The 26039-nt window shown below is 44.2% G+C and overlaps 1 protein-coding gene across 1 annotated transcript in view; it reads left to right on the top strand.

The window, feature by feature from the left end:
* lama1 (laminin, alpha 1) overlaps positions 1 to 26039 on the top strand; it is a 58743-nt gene that overhangs the window by 18009 nt on the left and 14695 nt on the right. Inside the window, exons 17-48 of the mRNA XM_072450339.1 lie at positions 1008 to 1119; positions 2771 to 2881; positions 2963 to 3090; positions 3388 to 3471; positions 4239 to 4450; positions 6808 to 6914; positions 7533 to 7713; positions 8237 to 8373; positions 8446 to 8673; positions 8760 to 8903; positions 9420 to 9596; positions 9675 to 9860; positions 9929 to 10056; positions 10677 to 10794; positions 10902 to 11042; positions 11885 to 12093; positions 19086 to 19279; positions 19782 to 19924; positions 20028 to 20126; positions 20211 to 20322; positions 20743 to 20899; positions 20974 to 21181; positions 21471 to 21587; positions 22481 to 22644; positions 22738 to 22876; positions 22955 to 23051; positions 23481 to 23735; positions 23826 to 24002; positions 24158 to 24312; positions 25054 to 25197; positions 25659 to 25792; positions 25883 to 26036. Of these exons, the coding sequence (XP_072306440.1) occupies positions 1008 to 1119; positions 2771 to 2881; positions 2963 to 3090; positions 3388 to 3471; positions 4239 to 4450; positions 6808 to 6914; positions 7533 to 7713; positions 8237 to 8373; positions 8446 to 8673; positions 8760 to 8903; positions 9420 to 9596; positions 9675 to 9860; positions 9929 to 10056; positions 10677 to 10794; positions 10902 to 11042; positions 11885 to 12093; positions 19086 to 19279; positions 19782 to 19924; positions 20028 to 20126; positions 20211 to 20322; positions 20743 to 20899; positions 20974 to 21181; positions 21471 to 21587; positions 22481 to 22644; positions 22738 to 22876; positions 22955 to 23051; positions 23481 to 23735; positions 23826 to 24002; positions 24158 to 24312; positions 25054 to 25197; positions 25659 to 25792; positions 25883 to 26036 (4852 nt within the window). The remainder of the gene's footprint in view (positions 1 to 1007; positions 1120 to 2770; positions 2882 to 2962; positions 3091 to 3387; positions 3472 to 4238; positions 4451 to 6807; positions 6915 to 7532; positions 7714 to 8236; positions 8374 to 8445; positions 8674 to 8759; positions 8904 to 9419; positions 9597 to 9674; positions 9861 to 9928; positions 10057 to 10676; positions 10795 to 10901; positions 11043 to 11884; positions 12094 to 19085; positions 19280 to 19781; positions 19925 to 20027; positions 20127 to 20210; positions 20323 to 20742; positions 20900 to 20973; positions 21182 to 21470; positions 21588 to 22480; positions 22645 to 22737; positions 22877 to 22954; positions 23052 to 23480; positions 23736 to 23825; positions 24003 to 24157; positions 24313 to 25053; positions 25198 to 25658; positions 25793 to 25882; positions 26037 to 26039) is intronic.

The following is a 26039-nucleotide window of genomic DNA, read 5'->3' as shown; positions in this document are numbered from 1 at the left end:
TATCAACATAATGGGATTCAATGATCCACTACTTAAAGGACACATATTATGCAAGGCTTTGAGCTTTGACAAACCAAACAAACAGGACAGGGCCAGAGAAAAACAAATTACGCAAAATTGAAAATAGGAAATTAGGAAAATAGGGAATCCAAGAAAAGATAGGTTAAGGCACACAAGGTCAAAATTAACACTGCAAAGATTTTAGCTTTTAACCATTTTATAACATTGTTCCCTCATCAAAAACATACTCGAACTGTATTTAGCCTCATTCGTGCTTGTTGAATCCTGTTAAGTTTGTCCTCTCCTTCAGAGCCTCCAAAAAACACTTTGTTTTTGATGAATCATCACCAGATGTTCTGAGCATTAGCATGTCAGGAGGAAGCTAGCTTTTGTTTATTCACTCATGATAATTCCCTCTGCTGCCAGTAGATGGAGGCCTCATTCAATTTCTGACATGGGAAATGCCTGTGACTGGTATGAAGTCATGTGTGTTTTACCAATTGTTTTAAGCTTTAAAACATGAGATACCAAAGCAGAGGTAATATGTGTCCTTTAATCCAGCTTTATTCACTTTATTCAGGACGTTGCCACATGCGCCACTATTATCTGTCAATCTCAACTGAGTAATAGGCAGATCATTTCTATATAGACAGACTACAAAGACGTTTTCATGCCAGCTCTGTTGCACACGAACGCTGAAGGAAAACAGGAAGTGAAGATGAATCATACGTGCACCACTCACTCTACACTACAACTACAACTTTGAGAGTGTAAATGAGAGGGAAAAAGCAATTATAGCAGTAAAAGCTCTTAAAAGTAAACTTTGCATCATATGTCAGATACACGGGTTTAAGATGATGGGAAATTTGAAAATAATTGAAGATGGTAATAAGCATTAGAAAAGTTAAACAACTATTTAACTCCATAAGAAGAATGACTATTCAATATTTACTCGTTATTCATACATTTTTCTGGACTTTCTAACTGTTGATTAACTCATCTTTTAGCCTGGGCTTGGTGTCTCTGGAAATGGCCGACCCGACATCCGTCTCCGGGAACAAGGCGGTTGCCGTGGAGACGTGTGAGTGTCCGTATGGCTACAGCGGCACGTCCTGTGAGGTTGGCACTTTTTCTTCAAATCATGGCAGTAGATATAGTCACAAACGGACCTCTGTGGGGGACGCAATCCGTTCATCGTAATGTAGAAGAGCTGCTTTGTCACCCACACGTTTAGGAGTTATATTATATGCAGAAAAATATACATATACACATAAGAAGTCATGAAGCTTGGTTACGAGTGCTGCTTTTGATCACTCTGAACTATATTCTCTCCTTACCTGGCCAGAGCCTCATTCTCACAGGTTTTTCATTTACAAAACGCTGGTAAAATCCCTCATTATCTCCGTTCTCTCCTTAATATTTCAACCAACACAGGTAACCTACGTCCCAGCAGTGCGTGCGGTCAGGGCAATCAAGGCAGTCAGTGATTGGCCAATAAAATCTAAAATGACCGTGTGTCACAACTATTTATAAATTGTTCTAAAATATATCCAAAAAAGCCCGTTTTCCCCTCACTTCTGCTGCTGAAGCTTGGCTGAAGTCACGGTGACTTTTAGTGGCCTCTACAGGCCGCTGGGCAGTGCTGCAGGAAGCTTGGTTCTTCTTCTCCTGCAGCTGCTCAGTGTGTGGGTGTGTTCAGAGTCCCTTTAACGCTCTCTAACATGAGCTTTAGAACCAGAGCAGAAAGAGAAGTTTGCACATGCAACCACCGCCTCAAACCCATGGATCTGTGCTCAAACCACACTGAATAAACCTGTGTGGCAATCAAGGACGTTTGCAGGTTTCGCCCTAACTGAGCATGTGCAGAGGAGAAGTGAAGCCCTAACTGAGCATGTGCAGAGGAGAAGTGAAGCCCTAACTGAGCATGTGCAGAGGAGAAGTGAAGCCCTAACTGAGCATGTGCAGAGGAGAAGTGAAGCCCTAACTGAGCATGTGCAGAGGAGAAGTGAAGCCCTAACTGAGCATGTGCAGAGGAGAAGTGAAGCCCTAACTGAGCATGTGCAGAGGAGAAGAGAAGCAACAGCAGCGCCAAGTTTCAACAAACAGACTTAAAAGTCTGTGTTTGTAGCTAAGGCTCTGCTCACGATTATAACGACGAGACGTTAGTTAGAAATACAGGCACTATTTTGGGGTTTGTTCACTTTTCTTTCATCCACTTGATTGGTTGATGAACACTCCAGGTCTGCTTGTCACCGCACGCCACTGACTTCCAGTGATTTGATCTTCATTGTTGTTCCGCTCTTCTCTGGGTCACTCCTCATTCCATTTTGCTGCCCCCAACAATTGGAACATGCTCCAAAAAACGTCTCCTCAGCTGCCTTCAAGTCCTCCTTAAGTCCTCAAGTGTTTCTTTCATATGGTATATTATAAATCACCTGATGTCTGACAGATTTACTGTTTTATCTGTATTATTTTGTGTGATAAGCACTGTTGCTCTGCTCTTTGTGCTGCTGCCTCTTGACCAGGTCGTTGTTGTACTGTAAATGAAAATGAGAATTAGTTCTCAGTCAATCTACCTGGATAAATAAGGTGTAAATAAACAAAAAGTTGCATTTCCCATTGAATCAGCAGTGTTTTCACCCACACCAGACCACGCCCCCCACAATGGCGCGTTGCTGACTGTATCTATAAACATATTCAGATCTTTTTCGTTTTGCCCTCCATGTGTTTCCTGCCATGTTGATTCTTTTTTGTTTCTTCTCGCTTGTAGTCGTGTCTGCCAGGTTTCTACCGCGTTGGAGGCGTCTTGTTTGGAGGGAACTGTCTCCAGTGTGACTGCCATGACCACTCTTCTGTCTGCGATGTCCACGGGCTGTGCCTGGTGAGGCCTCCCAAACAGCAACAGTGATTTAATGTAAAAGCCGTTAATGTTGACTCTTAATGCTTGTCCTGTTTCCGCCAGTCTTGTTCCCACAACACCACGGGGCCTCATTGCGAGCATTGTTTACCCGGTTTCTACGGCGATGCCACCGAGGGGACGGAGCAGGACTGTAAGAAATGTCCGTGCCCTCTGACCGCCGCATCCAATAGGTTTGTTCTTACAAACAGTGATTCAAATGATTATGTTTGTTCTTCTGAATATAATTTGACTATAATTTAACTTTAGAATGTTCAGTATTTGTCCAGTAAAAACGAAAAAATCTGGATTTTACCTTCATCGAAAATGCAAAGTGTTTTAAATAAGTTCATCGTTTTGATATTTGGTGACATTTTGAGGTTAAATCACAGTATGTTCTACTTAACTTTACCTCTATTTTGGAATTTAGAATGTTTGTGTTTACAAAGGGTCTATAATGTTATAATGTATTTATCTTGATTCTGTTGCAGTTTCAGCCCCACGTGTTTGCTCCAGGCGAATGGAGTGACGTGCGACCGCTGTGAGCCAGGCTACACTGGGAACAACTGCGAGAGGTGACCCACTTTTATACCTGATATTTATGGTCCAAATTCATCACCAGCCACATCTAGCGAACATATATATAATAAATCATGACATAGTTTTCAATTATTAACAGTCCACATTTCTCATAATTCTGAAACCCATGAACAACCATCTGGAAATAAAACGGGTAAAAAAAAAGAACGAAAAAAAGAGATTTTTAAACAAAGCGGATAACATTTTCGGCCCTTCTGCCTTCTTCAGATTTGTTTTCTATGAACCAGTGCTAAAAAAGACAAAGGATTTGAAGGCATCTGCACCTCAAGAAAGACTTTTTGAGTTTGTGTTGCTCATCCTGTGAATTTTGAGAATTTAATATTTAATTTTTTGTGACTAAATACATTTAAATACTGACAGTTTTAAGTACATACTCATGTCTATTATTTCTGTTTTGTTATAAGTTGCTGCTATATTGTATGTAAAATTAAACAAAAATGATCGTCAGCCCCAATATCCTTTAGCCCCTCCCCTTGCAGTGGATAGCCAATCAGATTTCTGGCCACTCTCTTGCGTCCCCCCTGGTCAGCACTAATTAACTAAGATAGAACCATATTTCTACTTTAAAAAGTGATCGTTGTAGCTTGAAACTTGAAGGCGTAAGATTATGTGAACGGTTTGTGAATCCAACCTCTTTAAAATGTGTATGTATTTTCTTTTTGGGCAATTGTCGCATGAATATCACGTCTGAAACCCGTTCACAGCAGGTGGCCGACACCCAACTTCTCTCTCATTTCTCCAGATGTGCCAACGGTTTCTACGGCAACCCGCAGGTGCTGGGCGGGTCCTGCTCGCGGTGTGAATGCAACGGGAACGTGAACTGGGAGGAGGCGGGGCACTGCGATCACGTGACCGGGGAGTGTCTGCTGTGCTCCAGGAACACCGCGGGACGCCACTGCGAGCACTGCCGGGGCGGTTACTACGGCGACGCCCTGCACGCCAAAAACTGCACAGGTGAGCGGACGTAATCAGTGAGAAGTGACTTTAGAGGAAAGGTGAAAATGATGAATGAAAATGATTAAAATACCATAGATTAAATGTGTGACGATTATGATAAAACACACAAACAAACTGTTCATTTCATCAACAAACAAATGTAGTCATTGTCATATTTTGTTTATTATAAAAGTTATCATAATGACGAATTATACATTTTTTCACCAAAAATAGATGGAAACTAGATTTCACCTTTTCATTTTCAGCTTCAACACATTTACAAATAACACGTCTGTTGTGTCATGAAGCAGTTCAATTGTCATGTTTGGTTGACTATATATTATGGATTTTGTCTGCTAAATTAGCATTATATTTTTGTCAACTAAACAGACTAAACATTGTAATAATAATTTAAAAAAATACAATCAGAATCAACACTGTGACGTACACAATCGTTTATAAATGAATATATGACTCTACTTTAAAACTAAATCTAACCAATTTACTGGCATTTTTGAAGCACTAACTGAAAGTAATGTCTGTGCATAATTCAGACATTATTGTCACTTTACTGGAGGTGTGTTTTCATTCATCAGTAACTCTAATACTCATGTACAGCACTATTACAGTAATATTGACACACTAATATTGGCCCTGATTGTCAGTAGAAGTATTTGGATTCTCAAACAAAGATATTTACTTTGGGATTGTTTTCTTCCTAAAGGTTTTGTTTAGAGTTGGAGAAAGAGCAGTTATCATGAGTTTAGTCTCTTTAGTCGAAACCTTTCTCCTTGTGTCGATCTGAAGGCCACAGTGTTTTCTGTTTAGTTTCTTTAACCCTGGCGTTCTGGAGGCATTCTTATACCAGAGAAGGAGCTTAACTCAACAACAAATAAAACACACTATTCATCCCACAAATGTTGGGTGGTCTTTTCCCCCCAAACAGTGTGATTTATATAATAAACTGTAGAAATGTTACGAGGACGGCTCACATTGCTTCAAACAAAACCGCTGCACAGTAAAAGTGAACTGTTTTGTGAAGACGTGACAAAGCCTTACATGTGCCCCCCAATATAAATGATGGCCCCTAAGACCGTGGCCCCACATTGATATCACATTTGGTCTAACTAAGAACCATCTCTGCAGGCAGTGCTTGATCAAGAGAAAATAAGGACCAAGTTATAACATTTCTGTGGGATGGACCGACATATCTGATGTTTGGCTCGCTGCTGTGGCCGAGAATTGATATTTACATTTTTAGATCCATACCAAGGCCACAAATCTATGATATGTTGGTGTAAAGTTCTCAAATTAATTTTCACTTAATATATATATCAAACAGAATGTGTTTAATCTACTGTTTGTATCATTTGTTGCATGACTTTGTTAACATACAGGCTTTTTTTTCCCGCCAAATTGCTTTTCTGTTTCCATTTTCACTCATTATTTGATCAAAAAGACGAATAAGATAAGATAAGATAAGATATTCCTTTATGAATCTTATGCAGGACAAACTGGGAATGACACATGAACTCACACAGACTGTGGCAGCGCCCAAAACATATCGGCCCAAACCACCTCTGGGGAAAATCGGTCAATATCGGCCGATACTGGAAGTGATATATATCATTCCTAACATTTATTCTTTCCAAAGTATCGACTGACGCACTTTTCTAAAGGAAATGACAACATCCGCCGCAGATTTCCAAAATATAAAAGAAAACAAAGTCAAAAGGAGATAAATTCTTGGTGAGAGACTGTTGCGTCTGCTTTTATCGGTGCCGGAGGAGTCGGCCTCAGGGCCCTGTTTAGTCTGTGGCGCTGGAGGCCATGGTTCCACCGGAGCATCGGGCTGGAATGTAGGTTTGTCTAATCCACATCACGTCTGACCTCTGACCCCATTGTTCCCCCCGGTCACATGACTCTATTCAGCCACTGACCAGTAGAAACAAGACATTGTGTGTCAGGGGCCAGAGAGGATTAGAAGGACCTGAGCTCAAAGGCCCCAGAAGGCAGTCACATGGGGGCCACTTTACCTCCTGTTACAACGTGCGCTAATTTAGTCTGAGAAATACAGTGATAGGCAAATAAAGCAAATGAACAGGTGCGAATCAGAACCAGAAGATGTGGTGAATATCTGTATCTCTCTTTGTCTAACTCAGGCCCAAACAGATGTGTCTGTGGTGCTGAGACACAAGAATAATTAAGCTCAACTATTACCAAAATATAAGAATTATGTATAGATATATGCAAATGAGCAACTTTAATTAGTAAAGTCATTTAGTGTTTGCTGAAAGGAAAAAGAAAAGGAAACATATAAGAATTGCTAAAAGTTATTTGAAAGTTCTTGTAATCTCATTGGCGTTGTGTTCCAGAGTGCGGCTGTGACCCGTCCGGAGCGCTGACCCCTGTGTGCCGTGTGTCCAGCGGTCACTGTGAATGTAAGGCCAACGTGGAGGGCCGGGCCTGTGATCGCTGCATGGTAGGGCCCCTGTACCTGCTTTACGGCTCTGAAGTAGCACAACCAAGCATTTGATTGAAACACTGTAATATACTCTTACTTTGACACAAAAACATCAGTTATATTAAACCAGAAATGTGTTTGCTTTTGATTTATTAGTCAAACTGCAAGACAAAACCAAGACTAAAGCAAAGATAATTCAGATTTTTTGTTCTTTTTAATACAATGAATTTCCGTCTGATGGAGGACCTTGGTGTTTGGACATACACTGTTTACATTTTAGTTTATCTGCACATATATTTCATTTGTTTGATCAGTTGTGGTGGAGCAAAGATAATGACATCAAGGAAGATAGTTTTCAGTTCATTGTACGACCAAACACATTGGTATCGGTTTGCAGTGCTATTAGATTGAAACAGTGAAACAAAATACATTCTAAAAATCCTAAATATAATAAAATGTTTTGAAAATAGGTAAAAATCCTGTCGGCAGAGGCTGGAAACACACCCGGAGTAGTGTTTAATATAAAGTTGATAATAATAACAAGGGGAAACTAGTCCAAGTGTTCTCTTCTCTTCTGATCCACACGAGCTTTGTTTATGCCGTTCTCCTCATGAAACTTTTGTCCCCGTTTTCCAGCCCGGCTTCTACGGCATTGAAAGTGGACAAGGCTGCGTGCCGTGCAGCTGCAGCCAGTCAGGATCTGTGTCGGAATCATGTGACTCCGGGGGGCGGTGCCGGTGTGTGGAGGGCGTGGCCGGAGACAAGTGTGACCAGTGCGCTCGCGGTCACTACAATTACCGGGATGGACGGTGCACGGGTACAAAGACACCAAACATCCTCTGCATCTTCTGCTCTCAAACCAACCGACTTCATCTGACCTCAGCATCTTTCTGTCCCTCTGCACAGTTCACTTTAGTCATGAAACACTGCTTTGGTGTGTTAATGCTTAGTTACGCTTGTTAGTCCTAAATTAAGGGATTAGATAGTTTGGATTTTGACCTAGTTTAGACCTGGTTTATTCCTTTTAGGTTGAGACATCTTTTAAAACTTTGTTCTTCGCACCTTTTCGCTAACCAGCGGTGGTTCCTGGTGACTGATGTCATTAACGTTGGTGTGTTCAATTAAAACCCATTTTAAACTTAAAATGTTTTAATATCTTAGGGTTCAAAAAGAGTTTAAATATTTATTAGTCCCCAAGCTAGCTTTCAACTTTCTTTTTAAGACAATGGGAACAATAAGTTTGTTCTGCAGCCATTCATTTTTGTGGTTTCAATTTGTTTGCACATTTTCTTTTACAAATAGATCATTTTCCTCTCTGACTATCAATTTTATAATTACAGAATGCAACTGTGCCCACACTGGAGGCAACTGTAACTCTGAGACTGGACAGTGCATTTGCCCTCCACACACTCAGGGGGCGAAATGCGAGGAGTGTACGCCTGACCACTGGGGCCACGACGCTGTGACGGGCTGCCAGGTGAGACCGCTGCACCATGACCACCTCCACGTGATCGGGACCGTTACAAAATGTCCATCCTTCTTCCCGTAGCCGTGCAGCTGCAGCTCGTCCGGCAGCTTCACCTCTCAGTGCGACCAGACCGGCGGACAGTGCAGGTGCAGGCCGGGCTTCGGGGGCAGCTCGTGTGACCGCTGCGCCCCTGGTTACCACGGTTACCCCGCCTGCAATCCCTGTGGGTGTGACCCGGCAGGCACAGAGGAGGAGTTCTGCAATGGGACCATCTGCGACTGTCTCCAGGACGGACAATGTGTCTGCAAGGTGAACAAGAACACTGGATTCTACAGGCAGGAAATACTTTTGAAACTGGAAGCAAAGGATCAAAAAGTATTGCGGTTTTCTTTTAGTCTGGGGTGTCTGGGCGTCGCTGTGAAGAGTGCGTGTCCGGGCGGTTTGCTCTGTCCTCCCTGAACCCTGAAGGATGTTCTCAGTGCTACTGCTCCGGACTGAGCCAGGACTGTGAGGAGCAGGGAGGCTTCACCGCCACACAGGTACTCAACCTTCCACCTGGACGTCTGTTGGGAGGAAATAGAACATGTTCAAAGGTAATAGAAGCATCTGAAAAGCAGTGCTGGGAGGAGTGCGTAAGTAAAAAGTACACGTTAAAATACTTCTCAAAACGCTACACACTTTTAGAAAAAAATCTATCAATATACTTTTTTAGTTGTTTGTTAATATAGAATAGAAAACCTTTGGACAATTAGTACTTAGTATCAGTATCTTCTATGATTTAAAATGCAATGAAATATAATTACATGCTAGAATTATCCTAAATTACAAGTACAGTTTTAAAAATCTACAAAAAAAAAGTACAATTACCCAAAACATCTACTCAATTACGGTACAATACAACAGGCAGTTCTCTAAAAGTTCTCTTATCCAACATTTGTAATTTGTTACTTTCCACCTCTGCTGAAAAGACACCAATATCTGTCAAACCAGTAATTTACCAAATACAAACCAGAAAAGATACTAAAGATATTTACATATGTCCTTGTGTCTTCCAGGTCTCGGTGTCATCTCCCTCGGTGCTGCCGGTGGTGTCTCAGTCCAACCTGAAGGGCGTGGTCTCCGGGGTGTTTGTTCAAGATGGAGATGTTCTATTGGATGTGCGCCACTTGGACACTTCTGGCCTCTTTGGACCGCTCTACTGGAAACTACCCAACGTCTTCACGGGCAACAAGGTAACAGCAGCACTCATGATGTTCTCTCTCACACGGCGACACTACCATCATATCCATAAACGTTTCTTTTGATTCCAGTTGATGTCTTACGGAGGAACGCTGTCGTATTCCGCTCTGTTCTACGCGGAGGACGGACAGGGCTTGACCAATCAGGAGCCTCAGGTGCTGATGAGAGGCGGGACTCTGAGGAAGCTGGTCATTTACACCGACATGCCTGCGCCTAGCAACGGAGTGAGGACGAGACATGACATCAGGCTGACAGAGGTACTTCTGTGTAGTATCCATCTAATCGAGTCTAAAAGTGCATATTTATAACTTTGCGTGTGTTTTAGCACGGCTGGCGTTACTTTAACTCGGTCAGTGAAAAGGCCGTGTCCCGGTCCGACTTCATGATGGTGCTCAGTAACGTCCTGTATGTGACGGTCAAGGCGTCGTATGGGAGCAGACTACAGCAGAGCAGGTACATCTATATATTATAATGAATATGTCTTTATTTCCAGACTCTGAGTCCATAAGAAACACACAATACAAACAACAACAATACAAACAAAGTTATAATAGACAGCTGTGTCTACTCGTGTTTCCATAAAGACGACTGAGGATATAGACTATAATTACAGTAAATTACAAAAATAGGTGTAATAACTGCACTTTTATTCTATTAATATGTGTCCTGTAATTCATAATGAACAAATACTTGATCATGGTAACTACTATATGCTAATAATACTTTTACTTAATTAATATCCTAACCTAACCTCCTAAACTTAACCCCTTCAGAGTCATCAAAGGACACATGTCATGTAGATTTTACTTCTTTGACCTTTTGACCATGTCGCAGCATTGTTCCCTCATTAACAACATACTTGAAGTCGTATTTAGCCTCATTTACACTGGTTTAATTCATTCTAGCCTCAGAAAAAACACAACATTTCCCACAGGTCCATGAGCGATGGCCAGACTCGTTCTGCTGTCAAATCACGTTCATTACAACTGCCTCCTTTTTAACGCCAATTAATGCGTAGTTATTATAAAGTGGTAACAGAAAATGTGTCGAATACTAACTTGGCTTATGTGTAGGATCTCCAACATCACCATGGAGACCGCAGTTGAGGAGGGGGCCGAGATCACAGGGGGCGTGGCCAGACAAATTGAGTCGTGTGATTGTCCATGGGGATACTCGGGCCTGTCCTGTCAGGTAACAATACCATTTATAACATTACAACAAAAAACTTAGACCGCCTTCAGTGTGAATAAGAATAAAAAGAGTGAATCTGTTGTGACTCCCTCTGGTGTTGTGTCCAGGACTGCGCCCCGGGGTTCTTCCGGCAGCCCCTCTCAGAGATCTCTCCCCGGAGCCAGCGCAGTGTGTTCGTGCGGCCCTGTGTTCCCTGTCGCTGCAACAGCCACAGCCAGAAGTGCGAGCAGGAGACGGGAGCCTGCCAGGTACAGGCCCCTCTTCCCCCATCTGAACCCTCCCTGAATGCACACACACACAGGCTCGTCACAATAAGAGCTGCACACTGATTATTCTACCAGCCGACTACTCAGCCATTATTCTTTTGATTAGTCGACGAGTCAAACCACTATTTGTACGGTACATTGAGACTTTTTAAATACAGTTTAAACCAAATAAAGGATGACATTTGGTGGCTGAGGGCTTCTAGATTGCAAATATTTGTGGATTATTGAGCAAAATCAGTTAGCGCTCCTGCCAAGAAGGAGATGATGGGTTCGATTCCCGGACCAGACCAACATCACATGATCTCTCTGGGTGGAGTCTGCATGTTCTCCCCGTGTTACCGTGGGTTCTCTCCGGGTTCTCCGGCTCCTCCCACCGTCCAAAGACATGCATGTGTTGGGCAAAATTGGCAACTCTAAATTGGCCCTAGTGAATGAATGTGAGAGTGAATGGTTATCTGTGTGTCTGTGTCTATATCTTTTGGCTCTGCGACGAGTTGGCCACTGTCCAGGGTGTACCCCGCCTAAGGCCCAAAGTCACTGGGATAGGCTCCAGTCACCCGCGACCCCGAAAGGGAACAAGCGGTAGAAAATGAATGAATGAATGAGCAAAATCAGAATTTGTTTGTTCTTTTTTGAAAGCCACTGTCTTTTGGAGTCTGTACATTCCAGATAACAATTACGATGATCAAATACGATTATTTTTTGTAGTCAACTAGTCACAATTAGTGACTATTAATTTATTTTTTATTCAATTACCTAGTCACAATGATCGCTTTGTATTACTTGTGGTACTTTGCCGTATCATTTTCTGTCTTGTGTCTTAGGGATGTGACCACCACACGTCTGGGCCTAACTGTGAGCTGTGTGCCACTGGTTACTATGGAAACGTGCGTGGCTCCCTGTCCGACTGTTCCCTGTGCGACTGTCCACTCCGAGGGAACAGCTTCAGCCCCACGTGCGAGCTGACCGCGGCCAGTTTCGGATACGTCTGCACCAACTGTAGCTCTGGATATGAGGGTCAGCACTGTGAGAGGTCAGGCACTGTCTGTGGTTGTGTTTACACGCACATCCATTCTGACCATTATGTGATTCTGGTTGTACCTGTGCAGCAGGGCCGGTTCTAGCCCACTCGTCTTGGGTGGGCTGACAGAAAACTTAGAAGGGCAATTCTTATATGCCCCCATTTTAAACTATTATTTTACACAAACGTGAATAGATTGTACATCAGTCCGGGGTGTTCCAGGGGGTGCTACTCATTTAGACCGTGCACTTACATTGACTATAGGTGTGTGTTGTAAATTTAGGCTTACAATTTCAGTTTGGCATCACAGACACGGAAGGAAATCTTTAACTATTAAGTTCACATCTACAGATAAGAGACAATACAGGTATAAGATAAGATATAAGATAAGATAAGATATTCCTTTATTGTCCCACATGGGGAAATTTCATTGGTGCAACGCAGGAAGATACAGAGGCAGATACAGAAGAAAAGAACAGATCACTTGTAAATTGTTCAATAGTTTTAAATAAGCCGATTGCCTAAGAGCATTACCGCCAGACTTTATTCCTCAGACTTTTCGTAGTCCTCAGACTCTGTCGTAGTCCGTAAAAGTACTCCTTCCATTGCTTTGGTGTTACAAAGCCCATGAGGTCATGATATGTCTTTGTGACTAGAATAGTTGTTGTTTCAGAGACCAACCGGCTTTATTCCAGGGAGACTCTTCCAAAGCACCGAACGTCAAAGAGGGAGAGGAAGATGAAGAAGAGTCTCCCTGGAATAAAGCCGGTTGGTCTCTGACACAACAACTATTCTAGTCACAAAGTCATATCATGACCTCATGGGCTTTGTAACACCAAAGCAATGGAAGGAGTACTTTTACGGACTACGACAGAGTCTGAGGACTACGAAACGTCTAAGGAATAAAGTCTGGCAAGGACGCGGCTCAGCAACGGAAGGCGATTGGAACTAAACGTCTGGGTGGAAAGGACATTCTTGTGTCTGATGCTGAAAGAAACACGGTCAGAGGAGTTATCGTAGGTGTCCCTACGGCGACGTCTGTGGATGAAGTTAAGGAGAATTTGACGGGAGTTACGGTGGTGGACGCTAGGCGTTTGAAGGTGACCCGGTTTGGGGTACGATGTGACAGCTTGTCGGTAATGGTAACACTTGAAGGGAGGTGCCCGCCTAGTAAGGTGTTCATTGGGTACATGTGCTATAGCGTCAGGCCATATGTTCCGCCGCCCCTGCGTTGCTTTAAGTGCCAGCGCTTTGGGCATATTGCAGCGGTCTGTAGAGGGAGGCAAAGGTGTGGTAAATGTGCAGGAGATCATGAGTATGGGAAGTGTGACGTGGGTGCAAAACTGAAGTGCTGTAACTGTGGGGAAGAACATAGCTCTGCCTACGGGGGATGCAGGTTTAGCAAAAGAGCTGCTGAGGTGCAGAAAATAAAGGTCTCTCAAGGTATATCCTATGCAGATGCAGTCAAGAAAGTTTCAAGTAACGAGTTTAGAGTAAATACAGAGAGAGGAGCCAGCGTTGCTCCCAGCCAGGGCGAAATGAGAGAGGCCAGCGTGGCTCCCAAGAAGTGTGAAGGTTTCAAGAGTGGAGGTCCCAAGTGTGCAGGTTCCAGAATTAATGAGAATACCCTGGTTGTGGATAGAGAGGATTTTGTACTCTTTATGGTGGATGTTGTAAACTGTGCTGCTCAGACTCAAATCAGAACTGAAAGGATCAGGATCATTGCTAAAGCTGCAGGGAGATTCCTTGGAACAAAGGAGCTTGATTGGGCAGATATAGAAAACAGGCTAAAGGCGCTAAATGGGAGTCGGAGTGATGGGGGTCTGCTTGTGGGGAGTCAGAGTGATCAGAGTGACGAGATGGGGGTGGGGGTGGTCTCCTGTCCTCGCCCAGTCTCGTAGACGCACGGCTACCAAGCGGCGACATCAGTGGACATATTAAAGCCTATAGAATGAAGCCTAAAGAATAAAGCTGTATGGTGGAAGCACTGAACGTCAAAGAAGGAGAGGAAGATGAAGAAGAGTCTCCCTGGAATAAAGCCGGTTGGTCTCTGAAACAACAACAACTATTTTAGTCACAAAGACATATCATGACCTCATGGGCTTTGTAACACCAAAGCAATGGAAGGAGTACTTTTACGGACTACGACAGAGTCTGAGGACTACGACAAAGTCTGAGGAATAAAGTCTGGCGGTAATGCAACACTTGGATGCCAACCGCCATAAAACAACAACAACAACAATAAAGTCTGGCGGTAATGCAACACTCGGATGCCAACCGCCATAAAACAACAACAACAACAACAACGACTACGAAAAGTCTGAGGAATAAAGTCTGGCGGTAATGCAACACTCGGATGCCAACCGCCATAAAACAACAACAACAACAACAACAACAACTCTTCTTCATCTTCCTCTCCCTCTTTGACGTTCGGTGCTTTGGAAGTACAAAGCCCATGAGGTCATGGGACGTCTTTGTTGTTTTACAAAGCCCATGAGGTCATGGGACGTCTTTGTCGTTTTATCCTTTAGAAGCCCTTCTTCCATCACTTTGGCGTTTCTAGGCCCATGAAGTCAAAGCGCGTTAGAACATCCTCTTGCTCCTCATCCTCGGCTCAGTCGGCCCGCCTGACCTCTTGGGCTTTGTCAAAGCACAGGAAGAAGAGCTAGTCTCCGGTCTGGAGAGACGGGAGATGGCGGAGGAGAGTGGATCGGTGGTCAAAGACGTTCTGGACGGCGTGGAGGAGCAGCCTTTTCTGGCTGCACGTGCCCGGAAACGTAAAAAGTCCCTTAGCTCGTCCGAGGGTTCTGGGAATGGGCAGCAGGATGAGGCTGAAGCTATTGATATCCGGAGTGAGAGCAGAGACTGTAAGGTGATCATAAAGCTTGCACAGGATAGTGCATCCTTTAAGGAGTGGAATTCAGTGGCATTGTCAAAGAGCCTAACTGTAGCTGTGGGAGTGATCAAGAGTGCGAGTGTCCTTAGAGATGGCTCGCTGCTGGTCGTGTGCAAGGACGCGGCTCAGCAACGGAAGGCGATTGGAACTAAACGTCTGGGTGGAAAGGACATTCTTGTGTCTGATGCTGAAAGAAACACGGTCAGAGGAGTTATCGTAGGTGTCCCTACGGCGACGTCTGTGGATGAAGTTAAGGAGAATTTGACTGGAGCTAAGGTGGTGGACGCTAGGCGGTTGAAGGTGACCCGGTCTGGGGTAAGATGTGACAGCTTGTCGGTAATGGTAACACTTGAAGGGAGGTGCCTGCCTAGTAAGGTGTTCATTGGGTTCATGTGCCATGACGTTAGGCCATATGTTCCACCGCCCCTGCGTTGCTTTAAGTTCCAGCGCTTTGGGCATATTGCAGCGGTCTGTAGAGGGAGGCAAAGATGTGGTAAATGTGCAGGAGATCACGAGTATGGGAAGTGTGACGTGGGAGCAAAACTGAAGTGCTGTAACTGTGGGGAAGAACATAGCTCTGCCTACGGGGGATGCAGGTTTAGCAAAAGAGCTGCTGAGGTGCATAAAATAAAGGTCTCTCAAGGTATATCCTATGCAGATGCAGTCAAGAAAGTTTCAAGTAACGAGTTTAGAGTAAATACAGAGAGAGGAGCCAGCGCTGCTCCCAGCCAGGGCGAAATGAGAAAGGCCAGCGTGGCTCCCAAGAAGTGTGACGGTTTCAAGAGTGGAGGTCCCAAGTGTGCAGGTTCCAGAATTAATGAGAATACCCTGGTTGTGGATAGAGAGGATTTTGTACTCTTTATGGTGGATGTTGTAAACTGTGCTGCTCAGACTCAAAGCAGAACTGAAAGGATCAGGATCATTGCTAAAGCTGCAGGGAGATTCCTTGGAACAAAGGAGCTTGATTGGGCAGATATAGGAAACAGGCTAAAGGCGCTAAATGGGAGTCGGAGTGATGGGGGTCTGCTTTTGGGGAGTCAGAGTGATCAGAGTGACGAGATGGGGGTGGGGGTGGTCTCCTGTCCTCGTCCAGTCTCTTAGACGCACGGCTACCAAGCAGGCCCTTTCCTCCCACGCGTTCCTGCCCATAGACCCGCAAGGACCCACACTACCCTGTATGTGATAGAGATGCCGTCCAGTAACACAGTGTCTCCAAAATTCCTGCCAAAGGCCAACCACATGACTCTTGATAACGGGCTTGATTTCAGATTTGCTTAACTCAACCGCCACATCAATTGATGGCCGCCTAAGGGAACGTTTAGCCAGTGTATCAGCCATTTCGTTACCATCCACCCCCACATGCGCAGGGACCCAAATGAAGGAAACCCTCACATCCTTCCTGGACAGGGAGAGCATCAGACAGAAGATGCCATTCAACACATCCTGTCTGCAATCCGATTTCCCAGATTTAATGCTTTGCAATGCAGAAAGGCTGTCAGAGGCCACCACAATGCCGTAACACTGCAAAGCAGATTCCGCCCATTCCAATGCCAACCGTATCGCTATGAGTTCCGATGTGAAAACAGAAAGGCGATCTGTCAACCTCTTCTTGACCGCCAGCCCCAGGTCAGGCACAAAATAAGCGGCGCCAGTACGCCCACTCTCAGGATCCCTAGACCCGTCGGTATAAATAAACACATCACCTGAGTGCTTATCGATGAGCGCTTGAACGGCAAACTGCGGTGCCCTCCCAGCGACTCCTCTAAGCTTGCCATGCAAGCTAACAAAGTTTAAACCCCCACTTCAGGGTCCACTGCTCCACCTGCTGTATTGCCCTTTGCAGTTTCGCCTCGTAAAACCGGAGATTCCTCCCTCTCACCCATAGAGCGCCATCATCAGCATAAAGGCTCCTCCCAACAGACCCATCCACGTCGTCAAAGATGTCCTTAATCATAACATTGAACAAGATAGGGCTACACACACTCCCCTGCGGGATCCCATTCTCTACCTCATAGACCCCAGAGTAAGCAGCGCCCACTCTGGTTTGGATACGCCGGCCAGACAGAAAGCTCCGGACCCAGTTAAACAGATTACCCTTCACACCACACTTCCGCAGCTTAATGAGGAGCCCATCCTTCCAAACCATATCGTACGCCTTCTCCACATCAAAGAGCACCGCAATAACCTTTTCTTTCTGAGCCCTGGCCAGCTGGATATCAGATTTCAAACACAACACGGAATCCATGGTGTTCCTGCCCCTACGGAAACCACTCTGGTGCGCGGGAAGCAAACCCCGACTCTCCAAGAAGTAATCCAATCGCTCGGTAACCATGCGCTCCATCGTTTTCCCGAGCTGCGACGTCAAGGCAATCGGCCTATAACTTGAAGGGTCAGACGCTGGCCTACCCGGCTTCAGAACCGGCACCACCGTAGACTGTTTCCACGCAGATGGAACACAACCTGAATCCCAAACACGGTTGAAAAGACCCAGGACTAGCCCAAGCGCGTCATCAGTCAAATGAGAGAGCATGTCATAGCACACCTCATCTTTAGCCGGGGCTGTCTGTTTCGCCTTAGAAAGTGCTCTCCTTAGCTCAAACAAACTAAACGGAAGGTCAAGGTCATCTTGAGTCGAAGGCTGGTGCCCAATCAGCTCAGAATTCTGGGCCAAAGTACCCTCCCTGTAGTGCCTTTCCGCAGGTGAGAGATTGTCAGAGCTGTGCACCGACACAAAGGTGCTGGCCAACAGTTCAGCTTTGTCAACGTCGCTGACTGCTTCAACACCATTCTGTATTAGGACCGGGGTCCCATGACGGCGCTCAACCCCATGCATCCGCTTAATCATCCCCCAAACATCCCCGAGACGCGTTTCTCTCCCAATTTTGGAACAATACCGCCTCCAATAGGCACTCTTGGCCGTTCTTACAGTTTTCCGCACAACAGCGCGGGCCCTCTTGTAGTCAATGAGGGCACCCTCAGTGTGGGTAACCCTTAGCCGGCGAAACGCCGCATTTCTCGCCCTAACAGCATAACCACATGCTTCATTCCACCACGGCACCCGCTTCCTATGTCCACTACCACCACTCTTAGGAATCGTGCCTACCGCTGACTGCGTGATGAGCGAGACAATTGCACTATTGAGATCATCCACCTGAGTCAATCCTCCTTCCTGCAGAACCCTAGAACCATCATCAGCTTTCCTCAGGAAAGCCCCCGAGTTTGCCCTTGCCAACTGCCACCTCTGGATCCTCGTCCCCCTGACCACACAGCTCCCAAAGCCAATCTCGGTGCGGACTAGATAGTGATCGCTAGTGCATTGGTTCTTAAACTTAGGGTCATTTGGTTCGTGGGAGATTTCTGATGAGCGTTCTGAAATCTACTTATTCTCAAAACGGTTAATCCTGAAAGTTTTTTTGCGTGAGGAGGCGAACCACAGCTCTAATTCTGGTGATGGTTCCCCACTCGTGATAAAGGCTAATGTTGCTTATGGGTTTACATCGCCTCCTTTCCATGTGCCTTTTGCTCACTATGTGTTTCTGGGGCTGCGGTTCATATGCAGGTTTATAACCATATCATAAGAGCAGGTACATTTTGGTGATACTCATAGACTATTCTTGGTAAACAATTCATTTGATATGTAGTTGTTCTTTGTATGGTGTGTGCGGACAGTGTAATAATCCAGCAATAATATAATATAGATAGTTTAGGGACCAAACAACCTCTGCACAAATGACATGTTTAAAGACAGTGAAACGTTAAACAGGGAGAAGGTAAAGGTTGAAAGAAGCGTAAAGGAGGGAATTATTTGTTCGAAAGAAAACAGGATCAGCCGAAGATACAACCCTCCTTCAGTTTACAATAGCCTCATAAAACCCTGTCAGAAAACAAATGCTGAGAATATGAATACCTTTGAAACCTTTTCCATTATTGTTTTTAGATTGAACTTGTGTGAATTTTATATTTCTTTTCACCGTCATCATTGTCAATAGTCTTAAGTAGCATTGGCGTAAGTAGCACTCAGTTTTTACATAAAATCATAGACTTTTCTATGTGACATATCAAACAAGCAAACGTGTCTCAACCTATGGCACCGTCCTTCTGTTCTCAGGTGCTCAGACGGTTACTACGGCAACCCAACGGTGATGGGAGGAGCCTGTGAGCAGTGCGGCTGCAGTGACTGGGGAGCGCTCGGTTCCTCCTGCAACAAGACCAGCGGACAGTGTGAGTGCAAGACTGGGGTCAGAGGTCAACACTGCGACCAATGCCAGGAGCGCTACGTGATGGAGGCGGGACACTGCATCTGTGAGTCACTTTAATACTTATCTTCTTCATCAAGATAAAGGGTTAAAAGTTGAATTATTTTTTTAAAGAGGGAGTTTATTTTAATGTTTTAAGAGGAAGTTTGTTTTTAAGCAGGAGTTGGATTTTTTTAGATGACATTTTAAAAAAAGCGTTTTTTCTTTTAAGTTTTTTAAAAGAGTTTTTTTTTTTAAAGAGGAAGTGCTGTGCAACATCATATTTTTTTGTTTAATAGTAATTATTTAAAAGATGATCTTCATAAATGTATTTTTCTTGTCATTTATTATCACCTGTTGCTTAAAACAATACCATTCCTAGTTCCAGAATGACTAAACAATCAGGAAGCCCTCTAAATTCAGTCCGTTCCCATTTATCCAGAAAATGTAGAATCACATACGTCGGCATCAAATAAATGAATATGTACCGATAAAACATTGTACATGGAATGGGAAAAGGCTCAATATCTGGTGGTACAAACCTACAATAATGTCTTTTTCTGTTCCAGCCTGTAATGATCAGTGCACCGGAGTCCTCCTGGATGACCTGGACACTCTTCACTCTCACATATCATCTGTGAACGTCAGCGGTCTCCTCAGAGCACCCTACAGCCAGCTGGTGGCGCTAGAGAACCGGACCAGAACCATCACGGTCGGTTTGATACTCGCACACCTGCATAAGAAGTCAACTCAAACTCAAATCGCAATCAATCAACAGTAACAGTTGAAAATATTGACTTGTCTTTTGTTTTCAGAAGACCTTTTTTAACAGCAGCTCCGCCTCTGCGCTGCTATTGGCTGTGGAGGATCAGCTGACCTCGGTGGCCTCAGAGCTCGCTGTCGTCTCCCAGAAGGTTGAAACTGCTCCTCACACTTTGATCGTAACTCGACAAGTCAAGCTCAGTGACGTTATGTGATGCGTGAATGTAATTCTTCAGGTGTCAGAGGTCACTGGACTTTTGGAGCACGTGAGCGGGGCCACGGACCACAGCGTCTCCCAGAGTGCACTGCTCCTGGAAAACGTCCACAAACTGAACAAGAGAGTCACAGGTAAAAGACGTGTAACGATACGATGGGACAAGACGCGATCCTCACGAGACGAGAGTGATGTTTGATTGGGTCCATTTTGATCGTAAATACATTGTGTGGTTCAGCTCATATTATCAGCCTTTAATTTAATTTTATTCACTACAACTTGTTAAAAAAAAATATCAGAAAAAATTCAAGACTGGACTGACACAATAACTTGATCTACTAATTTGTAAAATGGGGGGAAATTACGTTTGGGCTTAAGATTGATCTTTTTGACAGACATGGACCAAATGGGACAAAATGTGCTGTGATTTTATTGGATTTCCTGTGTTTTTTCTCTTTTCTTTTTGTAGCTCTTTCTCTCTCTGTCGTGCTACGTTTTATGTGTTTACAATTTAAAACTAACCCTAAAATAAAAACACTGTCTTGCTATGCTAGAGCTAATCCAAGAGGCGGAGCTTCTCAACCAGACCAACCCCGAGACTCCGGAATGGACCAATCATACGCAGATGCTCCTGGAGGCGGAGTCACTTGTGGACTCGATGAGAATAATCGATCTGTCGAATGCCAACGCCACGGTTACTCAGGAGCTCAGGTGAGCCACGGGAGAAATGACATGAGATGGATTTGAGAAACTGTAATCGTCATGGTTTTTGTGTCTTCTTGCAGTTTGTCGGAGTCAGTGTCCAGCTCGGTGGGTGACTTCCTGTCGTCAGCTGATGGAGTCGACAGACAACATCACAACTTGTCTTCTGAAATATCAGCTCACACCGACGTTCTGAAATCAGCCGAGATGCATCTGAAAGACGCAGAGGAACAGAACGCCATGGCACACAAGCTGATGGACACAGCCTCGGGCAAACTGCACCAGTATGAGGTCAGTCCACTGTCCACGTGACAGCTTTTGTACAAATGATACAGTGGTAAATGTTGCCTGCAATTGACATCAAGTCGACGGGTTTATTTCAATACGATGGTTCCGGTCTCTGCTGGAGACCTGCTCACATCAGGTGGAGCTTGAGGTCATTCATTGCTACATTTGATTAGGAATGACACTTTTGCTCTTGATTGTGACTCGCTGTGGATACACTATACAGTGACTTTTTATTTATTTACTACAAAGTCAAATCGAATGCATTTAACACTTTGTTTCATTTGTTTTCCAGTCGCTCAGTGAGAAAGCCAATTCTGCAACTAGTTCAGTGAATGATCTGATGGAGGACAGTCAGCTCATGCTGTCAGACACTCTCAGCCTGACGGAAGATCTCACCAACTCCACAGAGGTAAGAACAGCATCACTGACACGGCCGGGTCACTGACACGGCCGGGTCACTGGCACGGCCGGGTCACTGGCACGGCCGGGTCACTGACACAGCCGGGTCCGGGTCACTGACACGGCCGGGTCACTGACACGGCCAGGTCACTAACAGGTGGACTCTGGTACGGACCAAAGCACCAGACTTCCGGACCCAGAATTCTGACACAAAACCCTAGGCCCTCGTTCACAGCAGCAGTGCCTCCCCCTGTGACAGAGCCTCGTTTATGATTCATTTAAGTGAGTCACTGACTCACTGGCCTGTCTTGACGAAGCAAAATGAAGCGCTGCGCAGATTCACTCAACAGTCAATGTTTCCGCTTATTAGAGCGAATGAGAAGAATGCAAATGGGAGAAAATGTTTGAAAAATGTAATGCAAATCAGCCAATTACATCGCTGGATTCAATGAAGCTTTGTGCAGAGGAAAGTCACACCGAGTTCAGCTCTACAGCACGTGTCCGCTTTGTATTCTACTTTTAAACTTGACAAATGACAATAAAATATTTAAATTCATTGTAATATCATCATTGGACTGGTAGGCTAAATTGTGAAAAACAGTTAGAAGTATTTTAATACTCTTTATATTGTAATATAAAAGCCTCATAAAAGAGACGCAGTGAAGTTCTGGAACTTGACTTGCGTAAATGCATCAGAAATGCAAATGTTCAGAAACTGGACCTCGGTGTCAGTTTCTGAGTGACCCCTGGTCCACAGTGGTCCACAGTGGTCCACAGTGGTCCACAGTGGTCCACAATGGTCCACAGTGGTCCACAGTGGTCCACAGTGGTCCACAGTGGTCCACAGTGGTCCACAGTGGTAGTGCACGTGGTCTTGATGGTGTCATGTCTGCTTGACTCCAGGAGGTGGAGCTGATGGGGGAGCAGCTCTCTCAGTGGCGCTCCATGCTGAGGAAGCAGGTGGATGCTCTGGTGATGGGTCTGAAGAGGACAGACGCTTTGGAGTTGGTGTACCGGGCAGAAAGCCACGCCCAGTCCATACATAGCCACGCCCTCTCAATTCAAAGGTGACATACTATACGGATCTAATATTGTCCATGCAGTTTTAAATATATAGTTGAATAAATTGTGTCTAAATAAGAGTCCATACGTTGTTGCAGCTCCTTGTCGGCCGTGTGTAACTTCTCTCAGAACGGCACTCGTCTCTTCCGATTGGACATGGGCGTAACAGAGCAGGTTAACTCCGCCCACCAGGAAGCTCTGGATGCACAAAGCTCCGCCTCCACCGCTGTCAACACGGTAAAGACCAAACACACAGAGTGGAGATTTGATTTGAGATTTGATATGTTTTATGATCATTCTGTTTTGTTTGTTCAGAGCGGCGTCTCGTCTCTGTCCCAGGAGGGCGGAGTCATCCTCAACGACAGCTCCAGCGTTTTAGAGGAGAGTCAGAGGGCTAACCACTCTGCCACAGGTCAGTGCTCTCGGACACTTTTTAGGTTGTCTTTACTTCTGCAGAATTCATCTTCATTGGTTATAATAAGATCATTTCATCGCTATGTTGTTTTAAACACTTTCAACCCTATTATATATACTATTATTCCTCATTGGATATTTCAGTTGATTTGATATTAAGTGATACAGACATATACCTAATTTAAAAGTAAAGCATCTCTTGCTCATGGGAAAAACTGCAATTCAGCGATATGAAAAAATATACATATCACACAAATTCAATTTTGAAAACAGAAAATATCAAATAAATTGCGCTTTAATGAAGATGGCTTTTTTCTGTTATGTAGTTATAAAAATGAAACATAGGCGTCAACATTTTAAATACCATTATTGATCAAAAACTGCAGGTTACGGTAGCAAGTAGGCGACTGGCGAGCGGCGAGCTGAGAGCGCGGCGCACCACGGGCAAGAGTTTTAAATAAATCCAGCACAAAACTCTACAAACCGGTCAAAAAGAGCACGACACTGGCTGGGGTTGTGACATTAGCATTCACAAAAGTGTATAAAGGTGCAAATTTCTTCCTAGATCTGCAGAAAGACGTCTCCTCCATAACATCCAGGATTGCAGCGGTAAAACAGAACTTTCTGAACACCAGCTCCATGCTCAGCCGACCAATCAGAGAGCTTCAATCTATTTCAAATGGTAAGTCCAAAATCTTCTCTCACTTGCCAGTTGAAAGGGCAGTGATTCAAGCCACTGTTACTGAGATTGCTGACCACTTTGTGCAATCAGGTTCTTCAATTGCTTTGGCTACACAACTCCACACAGAGGGTCACTCCAGCCTGCAGGGGGCGCTGAAGAGGCTGCAGGAGATCCAGGAGCAGCTGCTGTTGTCCTCTTCTGTTGTGGACAATGCTAACAACTCCGTGAAGCAGACCAACGAGCTCATGAGCCACACAGACAAAACAGGTTTGACATAAATATTCATAAGTAAAGATATTAGAGGAAGAGGAGGAGATGAAGAGGCTGATAGTTCTGCTGCTTCATATCAATAACACAACTCCACTAGAAAACGTATACCCAAGTTACCATCTAAGTGTTGCAATGGTGTTTCCTGTGTCCAGCCAATGAGGCGCAGAGGCAGCTGCAGGAGGCGGAGCTTCGGTCAGAGCGCCTGATGGAGAGAGTGAAGCCGCTGAGCATTCTGGGAGAAAACCTGAGCCGCAACCTGTCTGAGATCCGAGAGCTGATCGAGCAGGCCCGACGGCAGGCCGCCTCGGTGAGACCTTTACTCTTTACGCTCATAAGTACTTAAGTGGAAATAACATGATTCAAATGTGTTTGTGAAACCATACTTCAGAACATCCACACTGTGGAATATTATAGCTAAAGGAACAACATTTCCATGGAAACAAGCAGGAGGAAGGACACACAGTACATTTTAGTGCAATGAAAACAAAAAAATACAAGAAACAAAAAATATATATACATTTTGTCTATAAAGTTCCACAGGGACGTTTTTAAATATAATTCTTGCGGGTTTGGGCACAGTTTGTCTTTAAAGGACACATATTACGCAAAATGGACATTGTTCCCCTCACGAAAATCAACCTTGAGCTTTAGTTTCATTCATCCTGGTTACGTGTTACTTTCCCTCTGAGCCTAAAAAAACTTGGTTTCAATTGTCCCAGATTTGTAACGGAGATCTGGAGATCTTTTGTGCCATTTTAAGTCCATAAATCATCTCCATTCCTCCTCATATCGCGTTCATTACAACGTACAACGTTAGCATGTTGGGGCGAGATAGCTTTTTTTCCCACCAAATCTTAATGTCATGTATGGTTTTCAATACATTTTTTTTTTTTTTGCTTGAATATATAATCGAATATTCAAACCAGATGGAAATACCCCAAAGCTGTAAAGTCATGATCGTCGACATTTCAGTAACATTTTACATTTTATTTAGTGGCAATTGGTGGCAATGTTCCTTAGTGAAAATGTGCCTTGCTGTGTACTTCAGATCAAAGTGGCCGTCCAGGCAGAGCGCAGCTGCGTGCGCTCCTACAGACCTCAGATCAGCTCCAGTAACTTCAACACCCTCACCCTCACCCTGAAGACCAGCACCAAGAACAACCTGCTCTTCTACCTGGGCTCCACCTCGCTGGTCAGCACTCTGAAAAGCTCACAAACTCTGCTAAATGCACTTAGGAATAAATCTATGGTGTAATATAGTTGGTAGTTGTAATCCTGTTTCCTTTTACACAACCAAATACTGTTTTTTAAAGTTCCAAAACACTTTCACTCAGACGAGACTTTTATCTGTTAACATTATGTCGCTAATTGCCATGCTACCAATTTCAATGCGCTCCTTTTCCTGCTGTGTCAGTCGAAGGCGACACATCCACATCCATAAACGTGTGCCTCCATTATTATTATTATTATTATTATTATTATTATTATTATTATTATTATTACTATTATTATTATTATTATAAAATTTAGAAAATGTGAAATAAAATCTGTTGGTGGTCTAAAAAATAATTTAAAACATATTAAAAAGCATAATATTAGACATTTAACTAGATTTTTATTGATTTGTCATATACATTTATCTCCGCTGTGCAGGTGGACTTTATAGCTTTAGAAGAACACGCCGGAAAAGTGTCTCTGCTTTGGGACGTTGGCTCTGGGAACAAACGTCTGGAGTTTCCTGGTTTGGACATCAGTAACAACAAGTGGACCAGGATCAATGTCACACGGTAAACTACACAATATGTGCAGGATATGTAAAGTATGTCTTCAATGAAAAAAGGCAATAATAATAATATATATGTTTTGGTTTTGGTTAGGTTTGGAAGCCACGCCTCCTTGTCCGTGTACCAGCTGGACTCAGACTCCGCCCCTCCGTTGCCCATGGTAACAGCCACATCACCAGGAACAGCTCGAGTGCTGGACATAGACAACACCACCAAGGTCTACGTTGGAGGAGCCAACCAGAACATGGTA

This window comes from Eucyclogobius newberryi, unplaced genomic scaffold (genome assembly GCF_026437365.1).
Source record: "Eucyclogobius newberryi isolate DKJ021-1_F unplaced genomic scaffold, fEucNew1.0.hap1 SCAF_1, whole genome shotgun sequence".
In the NCBI taxonomy this organism is placed as follows: Eukaryota; Metazoa; Chordata; class Actinopteri; order Gobiiformes; family Gobiidae; genus Eucyclogobius; species Eucyclogobius newberryi.
Note: the sequence above shows the minus strand (reverse complement) of the source record. Positions and strands in the feature narration are given on the sequence as shown.